The 17,686-nt window shown below is 54.7% G+C and overlaps 6 protein-coding genes across 6 annotated transcripts; 4 read left to right on the top strand and 2 right to left on the bottom strand.

The window, feature by feature from the left end:
- Nucleotides 1-413: 413 nt before the first annotated feature.
- Nucleotides 414-2,255, top strand: BDY24DRAFT_116160 (uncharacterized protein). Its single transcript, XM_076635902.1, has 7 exons — nucleotides 414-664; nucleotides 771-813; nucleotides 889-973; nucleotides 1,037-1,158; nucleotides 1,229-1,344; nucleotides 1,417-1,902; nucleotides 2,021-2,255. Exons 1-7 carry the CDS (start codon nucleotides 584-586, stop codon nucleotides 2,237-2,239), a joined length of 1,152 nt encoding a protein of 383 aa, XP_076495134.1. The 5' UTR covers nucleotides 414-583; the 3' UTR covers nucleotides 2,240-2,255.
- Nucleotides 2,256-3,220: 965 nt separating this feature from the next.
- BDY24DRAFT_442659 (uncharacterized protein) lies at nucleotides 3,221-6,197 on the bottom strand (the record flags this gene model as incomplete). Its single annotated transcript, XM_076644704.1, has 9 exons — nucleotides 3,221-3,232; nucleotides 3,809-3,955; nucleotides 4,039-4,197; nucleotides 4,508-4,516; nucleotides 4,599-5,421; nucleotides 5,557-5,696; nucleotides 5,775-5,891; nucleotides 5,987-6,064; nucleotides 6,165-6,197. The coding sequence occupies 9 exons, from the start codon at nucleotides 6,195-6,197 to the stop codon at nucleotides 3,221-3,223; spliced, it is 1,518 nt and encodes a 505-aa protein (XP_076495133.1).
- A 201-nt stretch (nucleotides 6,198-6,398) lies between these two features.
- Nucleotides 6,399-9,081, top strand: BDY24DRAFT_442658 (uncharacterized protein). The gene is made up of 3 exons (XM_076644703.1): nucleotides 6,399-7,223; nucleotides 7,307-7,526; nucleotides 7,605-9,081. Exons 1-3 carry the CDS (start codon nucleotides 6,580-6,582, stop codon nucleotides 8,670-8,672), a joined length of 1,932 nt encoding a protein of 643 aa, XP_076495132.1. The 5' UTR covers nucleotides 6,399-6,579; the 3' UTR covers nucleotides 8,673-9,081.
- Nucleotides 9,082-9,285: 204 nt separating this feature from the next.
- On the top strand, nucleotides 9,286-14,152 carry NEW1 (New1p; the record flags this gene model as incomplete). The annotated part of the gene is made up of 15 exons (XM_076637473.1): nucleotides 9,286-9,831; nucleotides 10,012-10,371; nucleotides 10,500-10,883; nucleotides 10,967-11,164; nucleotides 11,257-11,359; nucleotides 11,457-11,645; nucleotides 11,728-11,837; nucleotides 11,909-12,018; nucleotides 12,111-12,315; nucleotides 12,422-12,543; nucleotides 12,689-12,890; nucleotides 12,977-13,064; nucleotides 13,158-13,347; nucleotides 13,442-13,550; nucleotides 13,664-14,152. 15 exons carry the CDS (start codon nucleotides 9,286-9,288, stop codon nucleotides 14,150-14,152), a joined length of 3,405 nt encoding a protein of 1,134 aa, XP_076495131.1.
- A 1,040-nt stretch (nucleotides 14,153-15,192) lies between these two features.
- Nucleotides 15,193-15,958, bottom strand: BDY24DRAFT_416526 (uncharacterized protein; the record flags this gene model as incomplete). Its single annotated transcript, XM_076643596.1, has 2 exons — nucleotides 15,193-15,735; nucleotides 15,836-15,958. 2 exons carry the CDS (start codon nucleotides 15,956-15,958, stop codon nucleotides 15,193-15,195), a joined length of 666 nt encoding a protein of 221 aa, XP_076495130.1.
- Nucleotides 15,959-16,216: 258 nt separating this feature from the next.
- On the top strand, nucleotides 16,217-17,422 carry BDY24DRAFT_116076 (uncharacterized protein). Its single transcript, XM_076635901.1, has 3 exons — nucleotides 16,217-16,342; nucleotides 16,470-16,686; nucleotides 16,781-17,422. Exons 2-3 carry the CDS (start codon nucleotides 16,528-16,530, stop codon nucleotides 17,369-17,371), a joined length of 750 nt encoding a protein of 249 aa, XP_076495129.1. The 5' UTR covers nucleotides 16,217-16,342; nucleotides 16,470-16,527; the 3' UTR covers nucleotides 17,372-17,422.
- Nucleotides 17,423-17,686: the final 264 nt, after the last annotated feature.

Genomic DNA, 17,686 nt, shown 5'->3' with positions numbered 1-17,686 from the left:
ACAGGATTGTAACGAAGTCGCCGTCTCGAATGAGCTCTCGCTCGAAGACCCTTTGGACGTCGACGCTCCGAGGCTAGTCTTCTTGAATGGTAGGGGAGGAGGTGGAGAAGAAGTCGGTCTTGGTCGAGTTGTTGTTGATCAACTCCTCTGAGGAACTGTTGGAGGCGAGGGAGGGAGAGGCGGGACGACGAACTCGACGACGACGTCCTCCTCCTGCTGCTACTGGACTCCCGATCCTGTGAATGTTCAAGGTCGAGAGTAGGAGAGAGGCTGCTCACCTGAGTCTTGAAGCGTTCGAACGAGTCGAGGGACCATCGTCGAAGCTCATCGTCGAGGGATGGAAGGAAGGAGCGTCGAGGAGATGGTCTCAAGCTCGAGATTTCTGGCGAAGCCGGGACCAAATTGAGTCGCAGGGAGCTGAGATGTAGAGGTCAGACATGATGTTGAGATCCTGTAGACCTATTTCGATCGGTGTTGGTCGTTGAGGGCAAGGAAAGGGGTCGAGGGAAGGAAGGGTCGAAATGAGCTCGTCTCCTCCAAACGGTCACTCGCTCTTCTCACCTTCTTCCTGCTCGATTCTCGTATGGCGATCATCACTCCCATCGTTCCCACAGCCTCTACCAACGCATCAGCTCTAGAGAAAGCCGAAGCTGCCAAACAGAAGGTGCGTCTTCCAGCTCTCAGCGACGAGGGAGGAGGTCTCCAAGAACGACGAAGCTCACCTCCTTTTTCCTTCCTTCCCTTTCGTCTCTTCCTTTCCTTCGGTCCAGGGGAACGATCTCTTCAAGAAGGGTTCCTACGCAGAGTCGATAGGTGAGTACCTTCCTCTTTCAAGTATCCTTTCTCTCAATTTCTTTCTGATTTCTCTCCCACGTCTCTCCAATCAAGGTCATTACTCTGAAGCCCACCTCCTCGTCCCTTCCTCCGCCATCTACCCTCTCAACAGAGCTCAAGCTTACCTCAACTTATCAAAGTGAGCTTTCCCTCTTATTCAGAAGATATATCCCTCTCTAACTAGCTTCATTTCTCTCTACAGATTCGCTGACGCCGAACGAGACTGCTCGAAATCGATAGCCCTCGACTCGAAGACGACCAAGGCCTGGTTCAGACGAGGAGTAGCTAGGAGAGGATTGGGGAACTGGAAGGGTGCTAAAGAGGGTGAGTAACTCTGATCTCTTTCAGTAGAGAGTCGACGAAGTAGACGCTGACCTTTCCTTTCCCTTTGTAGACTTCGCGATGGTGCTGAAACTGGACCCAAAGATGTCGACGTCCGTCAAAACCGAGCTCAACAAGGTCAAACTAGACGAGGAAGCTGAGGTTCTCAAGAAGAACAAGGGAAAGAAGGTGAGAACGGCTGTTTTGCTTTGCTACCATCGCCGAATCTCATTCACTGTCGTCGAATCTCTGTCCTCCCAGGTCGTCCCCCCTCTCACGAAACCCAACCCTCCCTCAACCTCAACATCTCTTCCTCCCAAACTCGCTCCGACTCCCAAATCCTATCCCATCCCCATCAAGATGGTCTATCCTTCCCCTTCCCCTTCGTCTCCAGTCTCAACTACTACGCCCACCCCTTCAGCACCAACATCGAAACCCTCTCTCTCCCCTCCTCCCGCTCCCTCTTCAACCCCGGCCACCAATCCAGACCCGACCGCCTCCATCTTCCCAACGAAACCCAAACCCAAAGCCACCCCTCCAACAACCTTCGCCGCCCTCCAGTCAGCTCGGAACGCCAAACCCGCTCTCCCTCTTCCTGCTTCCTCCTCATCGACATCAGCTCCTACTCCGACGACGACGACGACGGCCGTCAAGAAGGTCGTCCACCCCAAACCGACCTCCGCTCACGCTCTGCATAAAACTTTACTGACTATCGATCAACCGGAGGAGGCTTTTGAGTTCCTTGTGGTGCGTTTCTTCGCTCGTCTCGTTCTTGCTCTCGAACGACGCGTCGACTGACTCGCTCTGTTCTCCCTCTTTCTTTCTTCCTTCCTTCGCCTCCGACCCTTCCCTCTTCTTCCCTCAGTCCCTCCCTCCCTCCACCCTCCCTTCCATCATCGGCTCTTCCCTCGAACCCGCTCTCTTCGGTCTGCTGCTTTCTATCCTCGAGGCTGCTGGGAGCGGGAAGGAATGGGAGAAGAGGGAGATTGGTCAAGCACTGGAGGGAACGCAGAGGTTCATGCTGGCGAAGATGATGACTGAGAGAGGAGAAGAGAGGTGGGTAGGGCTGGGGTTGGGGGTTTGAAAGGGAGGAGGGAGGGATGAGGTCGAGTTGGTTCGATTCGTTTCGACGCGTCGAGCTACTTCCAGTGTTTGAAGTAGACTCGCCAGTGCTTTCGTTCCTCATTGATGAAATTGCATAGATTGTATTGCGATGTAGATCTGTGTGGAGACGAAAGAAAAGGTGGAATGCGAGGATGAAAAGGATGAAGCGAAAGATGAGGGGAGGAGCGAAGGTATCAGGAAATTAAGCCAGCTAGTAGGCGAGTGATGGATCGAACGATGCGAAGACCTCAACAAAGTATCAAAGTATCTCAACAGAGCAGAAATAGGCTCCGAGGAGATGGAACAGCCGCTACATGGCCTCGACAACTCAGAGAGCGACGCGCCGTCTCCACTGTCTTTTTGTCTTTTCTCGCCCTTTCGTCCACGACCGGACTTTTTCTCGTAAAGTTTAAAATGAACCGCCTTTAGATACGTCTTCTTCGCGAACCATCTCCTCTGCAGCTCGTCTCTTCGACTTCAGCTTCAAGTTGAACGCGTCTCGACTTTTTTCGCCCACTTCGCCCACTTCGCTCTGCTCGGGCAACGTTCGACCAAGCGATCAAAATGGGCAAACTTTCGCGACCATAATTTTTTGTTGGGGTATAAGAGGAACCTCTAAGCACCCCAGTCAAGCCAGTCCAGCTATTAGCCTAGTTGGATTGAGCCCTGGGTTATTGATTCGTCCAGAACTACTTGCCTTACGCCATCTCAATAGTTCTGGGTTCGAAGCGTGCCCGAAGCGTACTACTCGATCTCAATCGTCGCCCTCCATGCGATTGAGTCTTGTTTCAGGGTCTTCGAGAAGACAAGGGACGAGAACGGTTCGGCCGCGGTCCCCCTTCTTTTGCTTCGAGAAGTGTGAGTTATTCTCGCTGAAGAGAGTGCATTTTTTCTGCTTACGGCGGAAGGAGTGGGAGTGGGTGCTTCATTTCGGATCGACGGGGGGACGAGAAACGGACGATTAGGGTTCGGACTGAAGGCGAGGGAAAGATGGCGGGACGAGACGAGACGCGCCGGCGTTCTCCCAGCGTTCAATTTTGATCATTTCAGGCTCTCCTTCACCTTTACGTCGCATCTGCAGGATTTCAACTACTCTTTCTGCGAAGATATTCTTTCGTCAAATGAGTGTTATCAGCCGTTTCGTCCGTCAGACTTGAAGACACAGAGGAAAGCGCAAAGATGGAAGGTCGACAACGCCTCGCTATGGTGCTTTTTTCTTTCCTCACGAACCTTACACACGCGTAGACGAAGAACCAGATCGAGCAGAAAGTTTCATTCCTATTGGTTGATGCAAAAACCCAACTCTACAGTCTTTCCCGAACGATCCCGTCTTCGACCCATCCTCCCCTCTCCCTCCCTCCCTCTCTCTTCCCTTCTCCTTCTTCTTCTACAACGACGAGAAGCGATCTCGTCCTCCCGAAGGAAGACGGAGATGTATTCAAGACGGGCTCCGTAGAACGAGAGCCGAGGTCCGACGAGAAGGTAGGTGAGGGAGGGAGGGTTGAAAGAGAGTTGAGAGTCGAGGGATGGCTGTAGAGGACGAAGAGACCGCGGCGGGTGCTTTTGAGGTTGAGTAGGAGGGACGAAGGGCCCGAGGGGAAAGGAGAGAGAAGAGAGGGTATCGGTAGAAAGCGTGATGAGTGAGGGAAGGAGGGTAGGTGGACGTGGTGGGCGAGAGGAGGAGGAAAGTGAAAGTCTGAGAGAAAGGCAAACGAAAGAGGAGTCAGCGAGCCGAAGGGAAAACGAAAGGAGAGATGCGTAGGGGAAGAAATGGCTTACGTGATACTGGAAACCGGAGGGGAAGAGAGAGGACGAGTGCGAGTGGGAAGACGCGATGGACGTGAACCGGCGAACGAGGGATGAGGATCCACTGGAGAGGGGTTGGCCGACGAGGAAAAGAGCGGTGGGTATACGACGGATCCGATGAGAAGGTCGTGGCTGTGAATGGGAGGTTTGTTGGAAGGGAAAGGAGAGAAGGGAGAGGAGGAGGAGGAGGGAGAGAGTAGTTGCTCGAGAAGGAGGAGGAGGAGGAAGAAGAGTTGTGTGGGAGGTATCCGTAAGCGAAGAAGAGGAGGAGGGAAGCCTCGAATAGATTATGGAAGCGGTGTTGTGGTGAGACGAAGTGGCGGAGAAGGCAAAAGGCAGAAAGTCGGGTTTCGACGCGTCGGATGTCGTTGACGTTCTAGTCTTCTTCCTCGTCGGAGAAGGTGCGAGAGACCAGTCGAGGGAACTTTGAAAAAAGAGGAACGGTGTTTTCCTGTTGGAATCGGACGAAGGAAATCAAAAAAGTGGTCAGGACAGGTCCGTCGTTTTTCCCTCTGTTTCGTCGTAAACCTCACCCAATCTCCGAACAAGAACCCTGTCATGTTGAGAGAGGTGGTTTCGACGAGTCCGGATTCGTTCGAGAGGGATTCGATGTGTCGAGGCTGAAGGAGCATATTGGGTTTGGCCGCGAACTCGAGAGCTCCGACGACGAGGGACCGATGTGCTCTCGCGAACGCGTGCCAGTAGTGGACCCTGATTCTCGTCAACTGCACTCCTTCCCAACTCTTCATCATCTCCTTCGAGAGACCTTCAGCCTCCCTCCCATCTTCCTCCTTCCAGGTAGGGATATGCACGTCCTCCGTCAACTCGAAGAGAGGATCCTCGAGCATCGAACAAGACGGCGTCACCTCCAACCATAGCCCTTCTTCTCTGGCACCGAAGCGACGTATCCAGCACGCCGCAAGGCCTGAGAAGTCCACCGAGGATCTGAGGTTCCGGATGAAGTCGGGGTGATCGAGGCGAAGGAAGGAGGACGAGTTTGGGTCTCCGTCGAGTTGAATCCCCTGAACGTCCCAGTCGAAGAGGGCGACGAGGTCGAGGAGGATGCTGAACGATTCGAGAGCGTCCGAGGCAGCCAACGGGTTGAATCCACCCTGGATTCGGATCGAGAGTCTCCCAGCCGTTCGAGGGTTGGCTGAGGGGAGGAGAGGATCGTCGACGAGGAGAGGGTTCGGTTGGCCGTCGAAGTTGCCGAGATGGAGAAAGGTGAGATTCGGATGGGAGTCGAGGAGGTTGAAGAGGGCGTAGGAAGCGAGAGCGTAGTCGAGGGCGAGGAAGTATAGGTTCTGAAAGCAATTGAGGAGGTAGGGAGTGGCTTCGAGGTGTTTGGAGTCGGTGCTGAAGGGGAAAGGGAGAGGGAGCGATGGATGCTGGACGCGGAGAATCGAGATCAATCTGGGTCGGAAGGAGAAAGACGTGAGCTAAAGTAATGATCTATGGACGTCTTGACGGATCTTGAAGGAAGATACTCACCCAACCTGAGGTCCTACCTGCCGATCTTCGACCAGTCGAGTCGTCGAGAAGAAGTTGGCGAACTCGGTCGAGGGCTCTTCTGTCGAGAAGTCGAGGCGGAAGAGGAGAGGTCCGTACTTCCTGAGAGCGTGTTCGGCGACCTGATAAGTCGAGGGATAAGTCAAGATGGTCAGTGCCTGCATGAGGAAAAGGAGGAAGAGCGACAGAGAAGGACGAACGGTCTTGAAGAGACGACAGACTCGAAGGAAGTTCCAGATGTCGTGGTTTCGATCTACGACTCCAGCTTCAAGGATGAGATCCAAGAGTTCTCGAGGGAGGGTACAGAAGAGGTTGCTCTGTACGTGGCGCAAGAGAAGAAGCAATAGGAACGAAGGGAGTCAGTACAGAGACAGGACGAAGAGGAGGAGGAGGGAGGAGAGATGAAGCTCACGCCAACGACAACCGAGCTTTCCTCCGCTCCAGCAGGTCTATAGACCATCTCGGGGTGCGGGACAGCTATCTTGTTGATCTGTATACCAAAAAAGCAGCGAATCTCTTGAAATGAGCTCTTTGAAAGTAGGAGATGGGGAGGGAGGGAAGGAAAGGAGGGAGGGAGAGAGCGAGCTCACCCAAGAGACCGGGACGTTTGGACTGTTGTTCATGCGAGCGAGAGGAATTCAAGAATCAAAGTAGGGTGTAAAGAACGGCCTATCGAGTACGGACGAGGTGGGAGAAGGATTGGAGTTTGGGTTGGGTGGAAGGAGAGGGGGGGAGGGACGTTCGAGCGTCGAGCTCATCCCCCTTTCCCTTTGCTCCCAACGAGTTCACGATCTTTTTTTTTCCTCTGTTTAAAACCTTTATCACCTCTATCTCGAATCTACCTGCAACATGCGGTTTGGGGCGAAGAAAGTACACTGGAAGATCTTCTAGGAAAGAAGGCCGCCAACCCCGACCTCTCTCGCCTTATCTCCTCTTCCCTCCCTCCCTCCTCTTCCTTCTTCGTTTCGCTCCCAACCACATCGATCGTTGAATCCACATCCACCCATGACAACCTTCTTCTCCTCCTCACCGCTCTCGCCTCCTCCTCCTGCCTTCTTCACGGACGAAGGGATGATCTTCATCCCAGCAACAGCGAACGGGACGACTTCGGAGAGGTCGAGCTCACCATCTTCCCTCTTCCCTTCCTTCCTCGACCCTTTCAACATCTTCACACCTCCACCACTTCCATCCATCCCCGAACAATCTTCTACTCCTCCTCCTCAGCCCTCATCGAACTCTCCTCTACAAAGATCTCCTCCCTCTCCTGGCTCAGCCGTTCTCCTCCTCGCTGGATTCGTCGGAGGAGCTTCCGTCGTCGCCTCGACTTCCACTTTCTTCCTCTTGCGAAGATCTCTCGCCAGATCTACGGCTCAAAAGATCGCTCAGGGAACAGACAAGTCGCTCGACGAGATCAGAAGTGCACTCTCAACGATCGAAGAGAAGTTGGGAGGGTTGGAGGGGAGGATCAGCGCGGGGAGCGGAGCAGGTGGAGGAGGAAAGGAAAATGGAGGACTCTTGAAGGATTTGAGGAAGCGACGTAAAGGTTTGAAGAAGGAAGGAGAGAAGATGAGCTTGGAGCAGGAGTGGGATCAGGCTTTGGAAGCAGGAGTCGAGAACGGTGAGGTGAGGAGTGCTGGAATCAACGCGAGGTGAGTGCGACGTGATCTTCACCGTCTCTCTCCTCTTCGTTCTGTTTGCTTATGCTTTCTACATCAATCTCCGTCCCCACCAGTGACCTTCGTGCTCGATCTCCTTTCGACTTCGTTCCTCCCTCTCAATCAACCCTTCCAACCTCCTTCGTCGAAGCTCCCACCGGCGTCGCGTCCTCCCCTCTTTCTCCTCCTCCTCCCACCACCGAACCTTTCGCCGACAAGCTCATCGAACTCGTCAGGAATCAGCAACTCGACGTACTCACTGCTCCTCAGGTGTCCGATCAGGTCAGGCTCGCTCTCGTGAGTCCGTTATCCTCTTCTCGCAATCAACTCGAGACGCGCTGATTCTCTTTCCTCGTTCGCCTCCCTTGCTTCCAGGAGAACAAGCAGTCCAAGCTCGAGGCTCAGTCGGCAAGGAAGTGGAAACAAGCCTTCGAAAAGGAGCAGCCTACTCCTCCTCCTCTCGTTCGAGTCAAGGATGCGGATAAGGTCTGGGAGAAGGCCTTTCAATCCAAGGAGGTGGACGTCGCGTCTTCGTCGATCGAAGGAGAACCAGCTCGAGAGACGTCACCGGAAGTGGCAGTCGAGTCGGAACCCGAGATTTCGGATCCAGCATCAACCTCCTCGTCGTCGTCGTCGGACCCAGTCGAAATCGCTCAGGAGGAAAAGCTCTCGTCGAGCTCGGACGCGACGTCTTCCAACGAGGTCGTCCCTCTACCCTCCCCCGACCGACCTTCCGATTCCTCCATTCCACCAGCATCTACCCCAACGCAGCCTGACTTCCACGAGCCACTTCTCGCACCTTCGCACACCTCTCCATCCCCTCTCGACCCTCCTCCTCCCACCGAATCCTCCACGCCTCCAACCACCACCCTCGGAAAGGACCTCGATCTCGCCGCTTCCCTCGCCTCCCGAATCGACTCACACTGGTACAGCGGAACCACTCAGTCATCCCAGGAGACTTCCAACACCAGAGCCGAGCCTCAGGCGGAGAAAACTTCCGTCGTCGTCGAGAAGGAGAAATCGAGACAGACGCGTTCTCGTTCTCCTGCCAACTCTGCCGCCAACACCTCATCCACCAGCTTTCCTCCTCCCCCACGACCACGTAATGCAACTACCCCCTCGTCCTCCTGGGCCTCTTCTGAACCCACTCAGCAACACCAACACCAACCTAAGACGAAAGCGTCGTTCCATTTCGGAGCAGCAACCTTGCTCTTCCCTCCCGGGCTCGGTTTCGCAGGCGTCTACTCCTACCCTCCTCTTCCACTTCGAAACGAATCATTCTCGTCCCCGCCAGCTTCCAACGAGTCGGAAGAGGGGGCTGGTTCAGAGAAGAAGAAGGAGGAGGTGAAGTTGGGTCGAGGTCGAGGGTCGGTCGTCGACGAGGTGGTGAAGGGTTACGACAGGGACGGGGTTCTGAGAAGTTTCAGGAGGAGGTTCTTGTAGAGTTGGGATGCTTGGGAGGAGAGTTGGTGGGAGGAGGGCTGGTGTTGTTTTGCCTCGGAAGTCGCGTCGTTCTTCGTTCTTGCTCATGTTTTCTCTAGTTTGTTTTTGGCTTCTCTTTTCTCTTTTTTTCATTTCTTTTGCTTCTCGCTGTTCTTTACTCACGAAATGCTAACGACCTATAGTCTACTTCGAAAGACCGAGAGCGTGTCCTTACTACAGACTTAGTCGCAAAAAAGGAGAGGAGAAGGACGAAGAAGTTGAAGCTTTCCTCCAACCAACCGTCCGAGAAAGCACCCAAACCTCGTTCTTTTTCCTCGCAGAATTGTTTTTTTCTCACCTCAATCGTTTCAGAACTGAGCCCAACCTCGCTCGTTGGGCTTCTTCCCAAGGAAGGTTTTTTCTTTCGACCTTCTTTGATCCAATCGTCTCTCGCACGTTGAGATTTGCGCCCGAACCCTGAACCCCAACCCAGTTCGAAATCTGCGTTTCTCTCTCCCTCCCACCTCCCACCCTCCCTCCTTTCCTTCCTCCCTCCCTCCCTCCCTCCCTCCGCCCCCCTCCCTTCTCCTCCCCTCCTCCTCCTCCCTCCCCTCCCCTCTCCCTCTCCTCTTTCATGTCCGACTCTCCTGTCGCCGACAAGCTCGCCGCGCTCGCTAAGGCGAAGGACGGAGTGCAGGCCAAAGGACTTTCCGACGAGCTCGCGCTCGCCGTGAAGCGTTCTTCCATCACGACGCTCTCCTCGAACGGAGTTCTCGACACTCTCGAAGGCTGGGCCAACTCCAAGGTTGCCGTCGAGCGAGAGATTGCTCCCGTCGCTCTGGGACGACTGATTGTCAACCTCGGCGCTGGATCCGAGCCCGTCTTCCTCCCCCTCCTCCCTTCGTTGTTCAACCTCCTCAACGACAAGACCCAGGCGGTCAGGTCCTCAGCTCAGTCGGCGATCAACTCGTTCATCAAGATCTGCCCTCCCGAGGCTACCAGGCAGGTCATGGCCGCCTTCAGGACCGCCCTCGAGAACCCCAAGGGTTGGAGAGGTCAGATTGGAGCTCTCAAGGCCATGGAGGGTTTGATCAAGGAGAACTCGATTGAGCACGTCGCTCTCGAGCTCGGAGCTACCATCCCTCTCGTCGAGCACGCTATGCACGACACCAAGGCTGAGGTGAGAGAAGAGTTTGCTTTTCTCGTCTTCCTTTGAGCTCGCCGCGCGCCCGCGTTTTCAGCCCAAATTTGACGCTGACCTTTCCCTTCCTTCCTTCTTTTCTTTTCTTCCTTCTCTCCATCCCTCCTTCCTTTTTTTCCCCTCCGTTCCTTCCTTCCCTCGCCCTCCCCTGCTACTCAGGTCGCCACCGCCGCCAAGAAGACCGCTCGAGCTCTGACGGGATGCCTCTACAACCCTGATCTCAAGCCTCACCTCGACGCTCTCGTCGAAGCCATGGCCTCCCCTTCGGCCGTCCCCGCTACGATCAAGGCCCTCTCCTCCACCACCTTCGTCTCCGAGGTCACCGCACCCGTCCTCGCCGTCATGGTCCCCCTCCTCATCCGAGCGCTCAAGGAGCGATCCACCGACACCACTCGAATGACCTGTATCGTCGTCGCCAACTTGGTCAAGCTCGTTCGAGACCCCGACGTCGCGGCTACCTACCTCGGAGTCCTCGTTCCTGGAGTTACCAACGTCGCTACTGGAGCTGCTTTCCCTGAGGTGAGTTCTTGCTCCTTTTTTTTTACTTGCTTGGTCGTTGGAGTCCAAGTTGGGTTCGAAGGAGAAGGCGTCGAGTCGAATTTCGAACGAACGCTTGGGCTGACTCTCTTCTCTCTCTCCCTCCTCAGGTCCGAGCTTTCGCTGCTACCGCCCAGGAAGTCCTCAAGACCTCCGGAGCTTCCGCCACCACCGTCCCTCCTGCTCCTCGAGACGTCCCCGCTTCCACCGTCTCGGCTCTCAACCTCCTCCTCCCCGTCCTCCCCGTCGCCAACCTCCCCACCTCCATCACCGCCCTCCCCCTCCTCTCCAGCATGCCCAACGAGCCCATCACCGCCGCTATCCTCGAGTACGTCGGAGGAATCATTGGAGATCTCGCCGACGAGAGGAACTTCAGCACTGAGATCTGGGAGACTCGAGCTCTTGGACCCTACCTTCGATACGTTACCGGATCCAAGGAGGACGGAAAGGACGCTGCTACCAGGGCTTTGGGTGTCTTCATCGACGCTGATAAGGTTCGTCGTCACTTCTTCTCTTCGTCGTTCGAACGAAATCGAAAGCTGACCTTGTCTTTTCGACGCGTTTTCTTTTCGAACAGCAACGATTCGCTCCCGACGAGGTCGACGACGGATCCGAGGGAGAGCTTCTCTGCAACATCATGTTCTCGCTCGCCTACGGAGGTCTCCTCCTCCTCAACCACACCAAGCTCAGACTTCACCGAGGTCACCGATACGGTATCTGTGCTGGAAACGGACAGGGAAAGTCGACCCTCATGAAGGCTATCCGAGACGGCAAGGTTCGTTTTCGTTTCTCTCCTCGTTTCCTTCCCTCTTGCAGTTCGAGCTCGAAGCTCATCCCGGTTTCTGTTTTTCGTTCGTTTGTTTCTAGGTCGAGGGATTCCCTCCCCAGTCTGAGCTCCGAACCATCATGGTCGAGCACGCTCTTCAGGGAGAGGACACTGGATCGTCCATCATCGACTTCATCGCTTCCGGTTCGTTTCTTCTCTTCTCTTCCCCCCCTTCCTGCTCTTCCTCGCTCGAAGCTGAACCTTCTCCTTCTGTCTTTTTTTTCGATCCTTTTACCACCAGACGTCAACCTCAAGCACACCGACCGAGAGAAGATCGCCTTCACTCTCCGAGACGTTGGATTCACCGACGAGAAGCAGGCCGACCCCGTCGGATCCCTCTCTGGAGGATGGAAGATGAAGCTCGAGCTCGCCCGAGCTATGTTGATCGGAGCCGATATCTTGCTTCTCGATGAGCCTACCAACCATTTGGGTACGTCTCTCGATCTCTCTTGCGAAAAGGAGAAAGAACGAGCTCGCTGACCTCGCTTCGTCTTTTCTTTCACTTCGTTCAGATGTTGGATCCGTCGCTTGGCTCGAGAGGTACCTTGTCTCCCAGACCCAGATCACCTGCCTCATCGTCTCCCACGACTCTGGATTCCTCGACAACGTCTGCACTGATATCGTACGTCTCTTCGTCTCGTCTCGACTCGTTTCGGAAATCGAAGCTGACCTGCCCTCCCTTCTCTCGAACAGATTCACTACGAGACCAAGAAGCTTGCCTACTACAAGGGAAACCTTTCCAAGTTCGTCGAGAAGAAGCCCGAGGCCAAGTCTTACTACACCCTCGCCGCCACCTCCATCAAGTGAGCCCTCTCGTTCTGCTCTTCTTCCTTTCGTCTCGTCTCGACGCGTCCCTGATCTTCTCTCCTCCTCCTTCTCCTCTTTCGCTCTCAAGGTTCACCTTCCCTCCTCCCGGATCCCTCATGGGAGTTCGATCCAACACCCGAGCCATCATGAAGCTCTCCCACTGCACCTTCACCTACCCCGGTGCCTCCAAGCCCTCGCTCTACGACGTCTCGTGCGCCCTCACCCTCTCGTCCCGAGTTGGTATCCTCGGACCTAACGGAGCTGGAAAGTCTACCCTCATCAAGCTCCTCACTGTACGTTTTCTTTCTTCCCCTACTTTGGAGTTCGGTTCGTTCGAACGAACGGTTGCTGATCGTTATCGTTCCTCGCTTCTTGGTTGTGTTTTTCTTCATTGATCAGGGAGAGACCATTGCCCAGGAGGGTAAGGTAGAGAAGCACCCTGCTCTTCGAGTCGGATACGTCGCCCAGCACGCTTTCCATCATCTCGAGCAGCATCTCGAGAAGACCCCTGTCGCCTACATGTTCGTTCCTTTTCTCTCTCCCTTTTCCTTCCTCCCTTCCCCTTCTTCTCCTTCGTCCTTCGTCTCAAGTCAACTCTTTCCGTCGAGCTCGATCTGACCTCGTTTTCCCTTCCCTTCCCTTCCTTTTCCTTTAACTCTTCAACAGCCAGTGGCGATTCCAGGACGGTCACGATCGAGAGGTCCTCGAGAAGGCGACCCGAGTCCTCTCCGAGGAGGACAAGATCCAGATGGAGAAGCCCATCACCGGAAAGGACGGAACTCAGAGGAAGATCGAGCTCCTCATGGGTCGACAGAAGCTGAAGAAGACCTTCCAGTACGAGATCAAGTGGCAGGGACTCTCCCACAAGGTTCGCTTCGTTTTTTTTTCAAGTTTCGGTTCGGTCGAGTCTTTGAAGCGAGGCTGACTCGTTTGCGTTTTCATTTCTTTCTACAGAGCAACACCTGGTTGTCTCGAGACGCTCTCTTCGAGGCTGGTTTCCAGAAGCTCGTCCAGCAGTTCGACGATATCGAGTCGTCCCGAGGTTCGTTCTTGTTTTCCCTTTCTCCCTCCTCCTCGCTTCTCTTGCTGACTTCCTTCCTTCCTTCTTCTCTTTCTTTCTTTCGAACTCATTCAGAGGGAGCCGGAACCCGAGACAACGCTGCTCACCTCATCAAGAAGCACCTCGAGGACGTCGGACTCGAGGGAGACCACGCCATGTACTCGGAGGTCAAGGGACTCTCTGGAGGACAGAAGGTCAAGGTCGTCATCGCCGCTACCCTCTGGAACAACCCTCAGGTTCTCATTCTTGATGAGCCTACCAACTTGTGAGTTTTTCTTTTCCTTCGATTCGAGCGTCCACTTCGGAGATTGAGACGATGAGCTGACTTCGTTTCGTTCGTTCGTTCTTTCTTTCTTCAGCTTGGATCGAGAGGCCCTTGGAGGTCTTTCCGTCGCTATCCGAGACTGGGGAGGAGCTGTTTGCATCATCTCGCACAACATGGAGTTCGTTAACGCTCTCTGCCCTGAGGTGAGTCTTTCGTTCTCCTTTCGCTTCGTCCTTCGCCACCTGTTCGTCCCGTCTCGAATCGATCCTGACTTCTTCTTCCCTTCCCCCTCTCTCTCTTCCTTTCCTCCTTACAGATCTGGAACGTTGATGGAGGACGACTCACCCACATCGGAAAGGTCGGTCTCGTCGAGGACGCCTTCGAGGACGGAACTCCCTCCGCCACCCCTGGAGCTTCCACCACCACCTCCGCCGTCCCTTCGAGGATCGGATCCCGAGTCGGATCCAGGGGAGCCTCCGCTTCGACCACTCCTGCCGGAAGTGGCGACGAGTCGGAAGTTTACTCCAAGGTCCGAACCAAGAAGAAGAAGCCCACCAGGAACGACATCAAGGCCCAGGAGGTCCGACGAGCGCAGAGGAAGCTCAAGTGGCTCACGTACGGAGGAGAGAGGGAGATGGATACCGATGAGGAGGACAAGCCTGGAGTGAGTAGTCTAGCTCTTCTTTCGTTGTCTCTTGCTCGTTTTCGAACGGCTCGGGAATCGGGTTTTTCGACGAGACGCGTCGCTGACCCTTCTCTTTTCTTCCTCTCCTTTCCCTCCCCTCCTCAGATGGCCAAGGATTAAAACGTTCTCTTCACTGAGCAACTGTCTTTGACTCCTTCCCCTTCTCTTACGGCTCCCCTCCTTCGTCCTTTCCCTCCCTATCTTACGCCCTTTTTCCCTCATCGTTACGTTTCCTACGTCCCTCTTTTGTTTTTTACCCACCCCTCCCTCCCTCCCCTTCGGTCTACGATCTCGTCGCTCGCTCGCATAATATCTCTGTCGCTCTCGCACTCGCATGACTCTGTGTCTCTCTTCTTTTCATCTCGGTCGGTTAGTCTAACGGTCGCGGTAGCCAACCCGCTTCCCCCTCCACCCTCAAACCCGCCTTTTCGTTTCCTTTTGGTGGGTTTCTTTGGGGGGTTTTCTAAAACCCTCTCCTTCTCGGGTCGATCCTTGTTTTTTTTCTTCCCTTCGCTTCGTTCTTGCTCCTGGTTACGATTCCTTTTCCTTTTTCTTCTCCGCGTTAGATGCGTTTCTTACAAAATAGGATGGGTTCATCCTTCTCATCTCGGTTCAGTTGAGGAAAAGAAGATACAGTAGTGGTTCGTTTGGTTGACGCTTCGGGCAAGCGAACGAAGGGAACGGGATGGACTGGAAGGAGGCGAGCGAGGAGAAAAGAACGGACGTCGAGATTTTAGTGTGAGAAGGTCGCCCTTCTGGTTCGCTGCTTCTCTCTCCGGGCGTCGCAGCGTTGCATATCTGTAAGAGAAAAGGTGCGCGAGGTAATCGCAGAAGTTCCCGTATCTACTCGATCCAAGAAAAGTGGGACGCGTCGTCTTTTCGCCCGTTGTTCTTCTCGAGCAAGAGGCTGTTCAGAAACACCAGGTCAAGAACAGGCTGATGAGAGCGAGGCAGAGGTGTGACTCTTACGTTTCCACGAGCGCGTTTTGGTGTAAGAACTTGAGATAGACCGAGAAGAAGAACGGAAGTCTCGAAGAACTTGACGCGTGTTTGGACCTTCTCGTTCTTCGGTTTCCATCGACCAAGCTGAGAATCGGACACGATTGAACAACAACATTTGACTATACATAGACGAAGCTAGATCTAGCTACGATGTCGAGCTAGGTCCCTCTGAAGCCTTCCTCTTCTCCTCCTTCTCCTCCTCCTCCTCCTCCCAAATCCCTCTTCACCTCCATCCCCGGGACCGTCATCTCTCCAGCCTCCACCGACTTAAGACCGACCGGATGAGCACTGCTTTCCGATGCCCCGACACCCAAACCTGCTCCAGAACTCTCTCTCCGCGCCCTTCGACCCGCGTCCCACTGCTCCAGCCTCAAGGCGTCCTTCTCCAAGATACCACTTCTCTCGAGCTGCCTCGTCCTCGCCTCCTTCCGTCTCCACTCCAGCTCGGTCCGAGGAGCATACTTGAGGTCGACGTCCCTGAAGTAAGCTCTCCGATCCCTGTCGTCGAGGATTCTGGCAGCTTTGGTGAGAACCTCGTCGATGATCTCGTGCCGTTGGAGCTGGGTTTCGGAGTAGAGAGCGAGCTCTTCTGGGGGTTTTGAACGCCGAGCTGCGAGGATGAGCCTGACGTACTTGAGGGAGGGGATGGAGGAGAAGAAGTCGGGTTCGAAGCTGATTCGGGAGGGAGGAGGTGAGGGAGTCTGAGGGAGAAGAGGGAGCGAGAGAACGACGGTCAGCTCAAAGTCTCCCATCTCAACTGAAGGGAAAAGCCGTTCAGGAGGTTTTTGTACTAGAGCTCACTTTTGGTTCTGGCGAGGAGGCCGAAGGGAGGAGGAAGGAGGGTCGAGGCTGGGAAGGTCCTGCTGATCGAGCCAGCGCGGACGAGAAGGATTTTACAGCTTGACGACTAGAAGAAGGGAGCATTGAGGTGATGTGACTGAGATAAGAGGCGAGGGAAGGTGTGGCTCGGCTGAAAGAAGAGAAGAGAAGATAGGAGGAGGGAAGAAGGAGAGAAAGAAGGTGAGCTCGACTCATAGGATTCCTTCCCTCCCCGCTCGTTCCTTGCGCCCTTTGTCGAACAAATGTGAACCTACAGGATCAGAGGTAAGTTCCTAGGAGCGTACGAGAGTGGTATGGGAGATGTAGGCAAAGGGGAGGAGGGAGCGGAGTGGTGGTTTGGGGGAAGGAAGGAAATGGTGAGCTCAAACCCGATTTCGTTGAGCTCGGCGGCTTCCCTTCTTCCTCTTCCTCCCTCCCAACGGCCATCATCGATTATCAACTCACCTCGCATACGTACAGATTATCGCTGTGAGTATGATGGATTGTACGAGCCAGACGTCTGGAGGGGAGAGGAACGACTCGTCGAAGAGGCCCAACGTCGAGAGTCATGCTCACCTCCGTCCCTCCTTCTTCTCTCCCTTCTCCTTCCCTTCAGTCCTTCTTCCACCTGCACCTCCATTCCACTCCAGCCCACTCAAGAGGTCCTTCGGATCATGGCCTTCTCCCCTTCAACCTTTTTCCCGACGGCCGTGGCCTCGGCAACCAGAAAAGCACACGATCTTCCCCTCAAGTGGCACCACCAGTTCGCCCACTCGCCCTTTCGTACCCACAGGAAACACCCCTTCGATAGGATCAGTATGAAGCCACCTCCCGTGAGTCTGTTCTACTAGGCCCAGTCTCTTTTTCGAGTGTTAACCTCCCTTTCGGGCTCTCTTTTCGTCCTTCAAGAACCGCAACCTTCTGAAGAAACCCCTCGCCTCGCCCTCCTCCTCGCCTCCGCCGAACCCTCTACTTTCAGCATCCTCATCCTCCGATCCTCTTATCCACCCTCAGCTGGACCTGGGCGTCAAGTTCTCCTCCATCACCTCGCCGGAAGAGTTCTCTGCTCTCCTCGAAGGAGCATTGAAGGTCGACGCCGCCCTCCTCCCCGACTCGGAACGACCTCGACACGAGTCCATCCTCGGAATTCTCAAAAGGGCTTCCAAGATGAGCAACGAGGCTCGGACGGTCTACTTCGAGCAGATTGATCTACACTATGCTCCACCCACGGAGCTCAGGTTGAGGCGGAAGGAGAAGGCGAGGAAGCAGGTGGAGAGAGGAGGGTGGGTGGAGGATGATGACTGGACGATGGAGGAGTGGGACGAGAAGCGGAGGGTGAAGAGAGAGAGTTTCCTAGTCAAGCTAGGGGATCAGTACGAGATCAGTAGGCTGACTCAGTTCGATCGAAGAAACTGGACGGCTAGGGAGATGACCCTGCTGAGGAGGGAGGCGAGGAGGGAGATGGAGGAGGAGGAGGCGAAGGAGCACGCAGAGAGCTTGAAGCGGTGGACTACGTAGATCATCAGAACAGTCATGAAATCTTAATGCGATGCCGTTCAAACCTGCTGCTCTAAGCTTGGAGTGCGCCCGAAGAAAGGAAGGAAAGCGAAACGCGGGAGACGCGTCGTCGCGTCGAGGTTTCTTTCGCTTCTTCGTCCCTTCCGAAGCTTCGCTCCTCTTCGCTCTTCAAAGCCAAACGCAATTGTGACCGACTTAACTGAAGGGATGATTTGGAAGGAAGAGGGCTGAGCTCCTACCAATCTACGTCTCTTCATGGTTGAGGGAAGCTCGGTCAATTTTGTGTCCTTCTCTTCTGCTTCCTTTGCAGTCTAC

The sequence above is a fragment of the Mrakia frigida genome (genome assembly GCF_051309035.1).
Source record: "Mrakia frigida strain ATCC 22029 unplaced genomic scaffold BDY24scaffold_22, whole genome shotgun sequence".
Lineage (NCBI taxonomy): Eukaryota > Fungi > Basidiomycota > Tremellomycetes > Cystofilobasidiales > Mrakiaceae > Mrakia > Mrakia frigida.
This window is presented reverse-complemented; position numbering and strand designations above follow the sequence as displayed.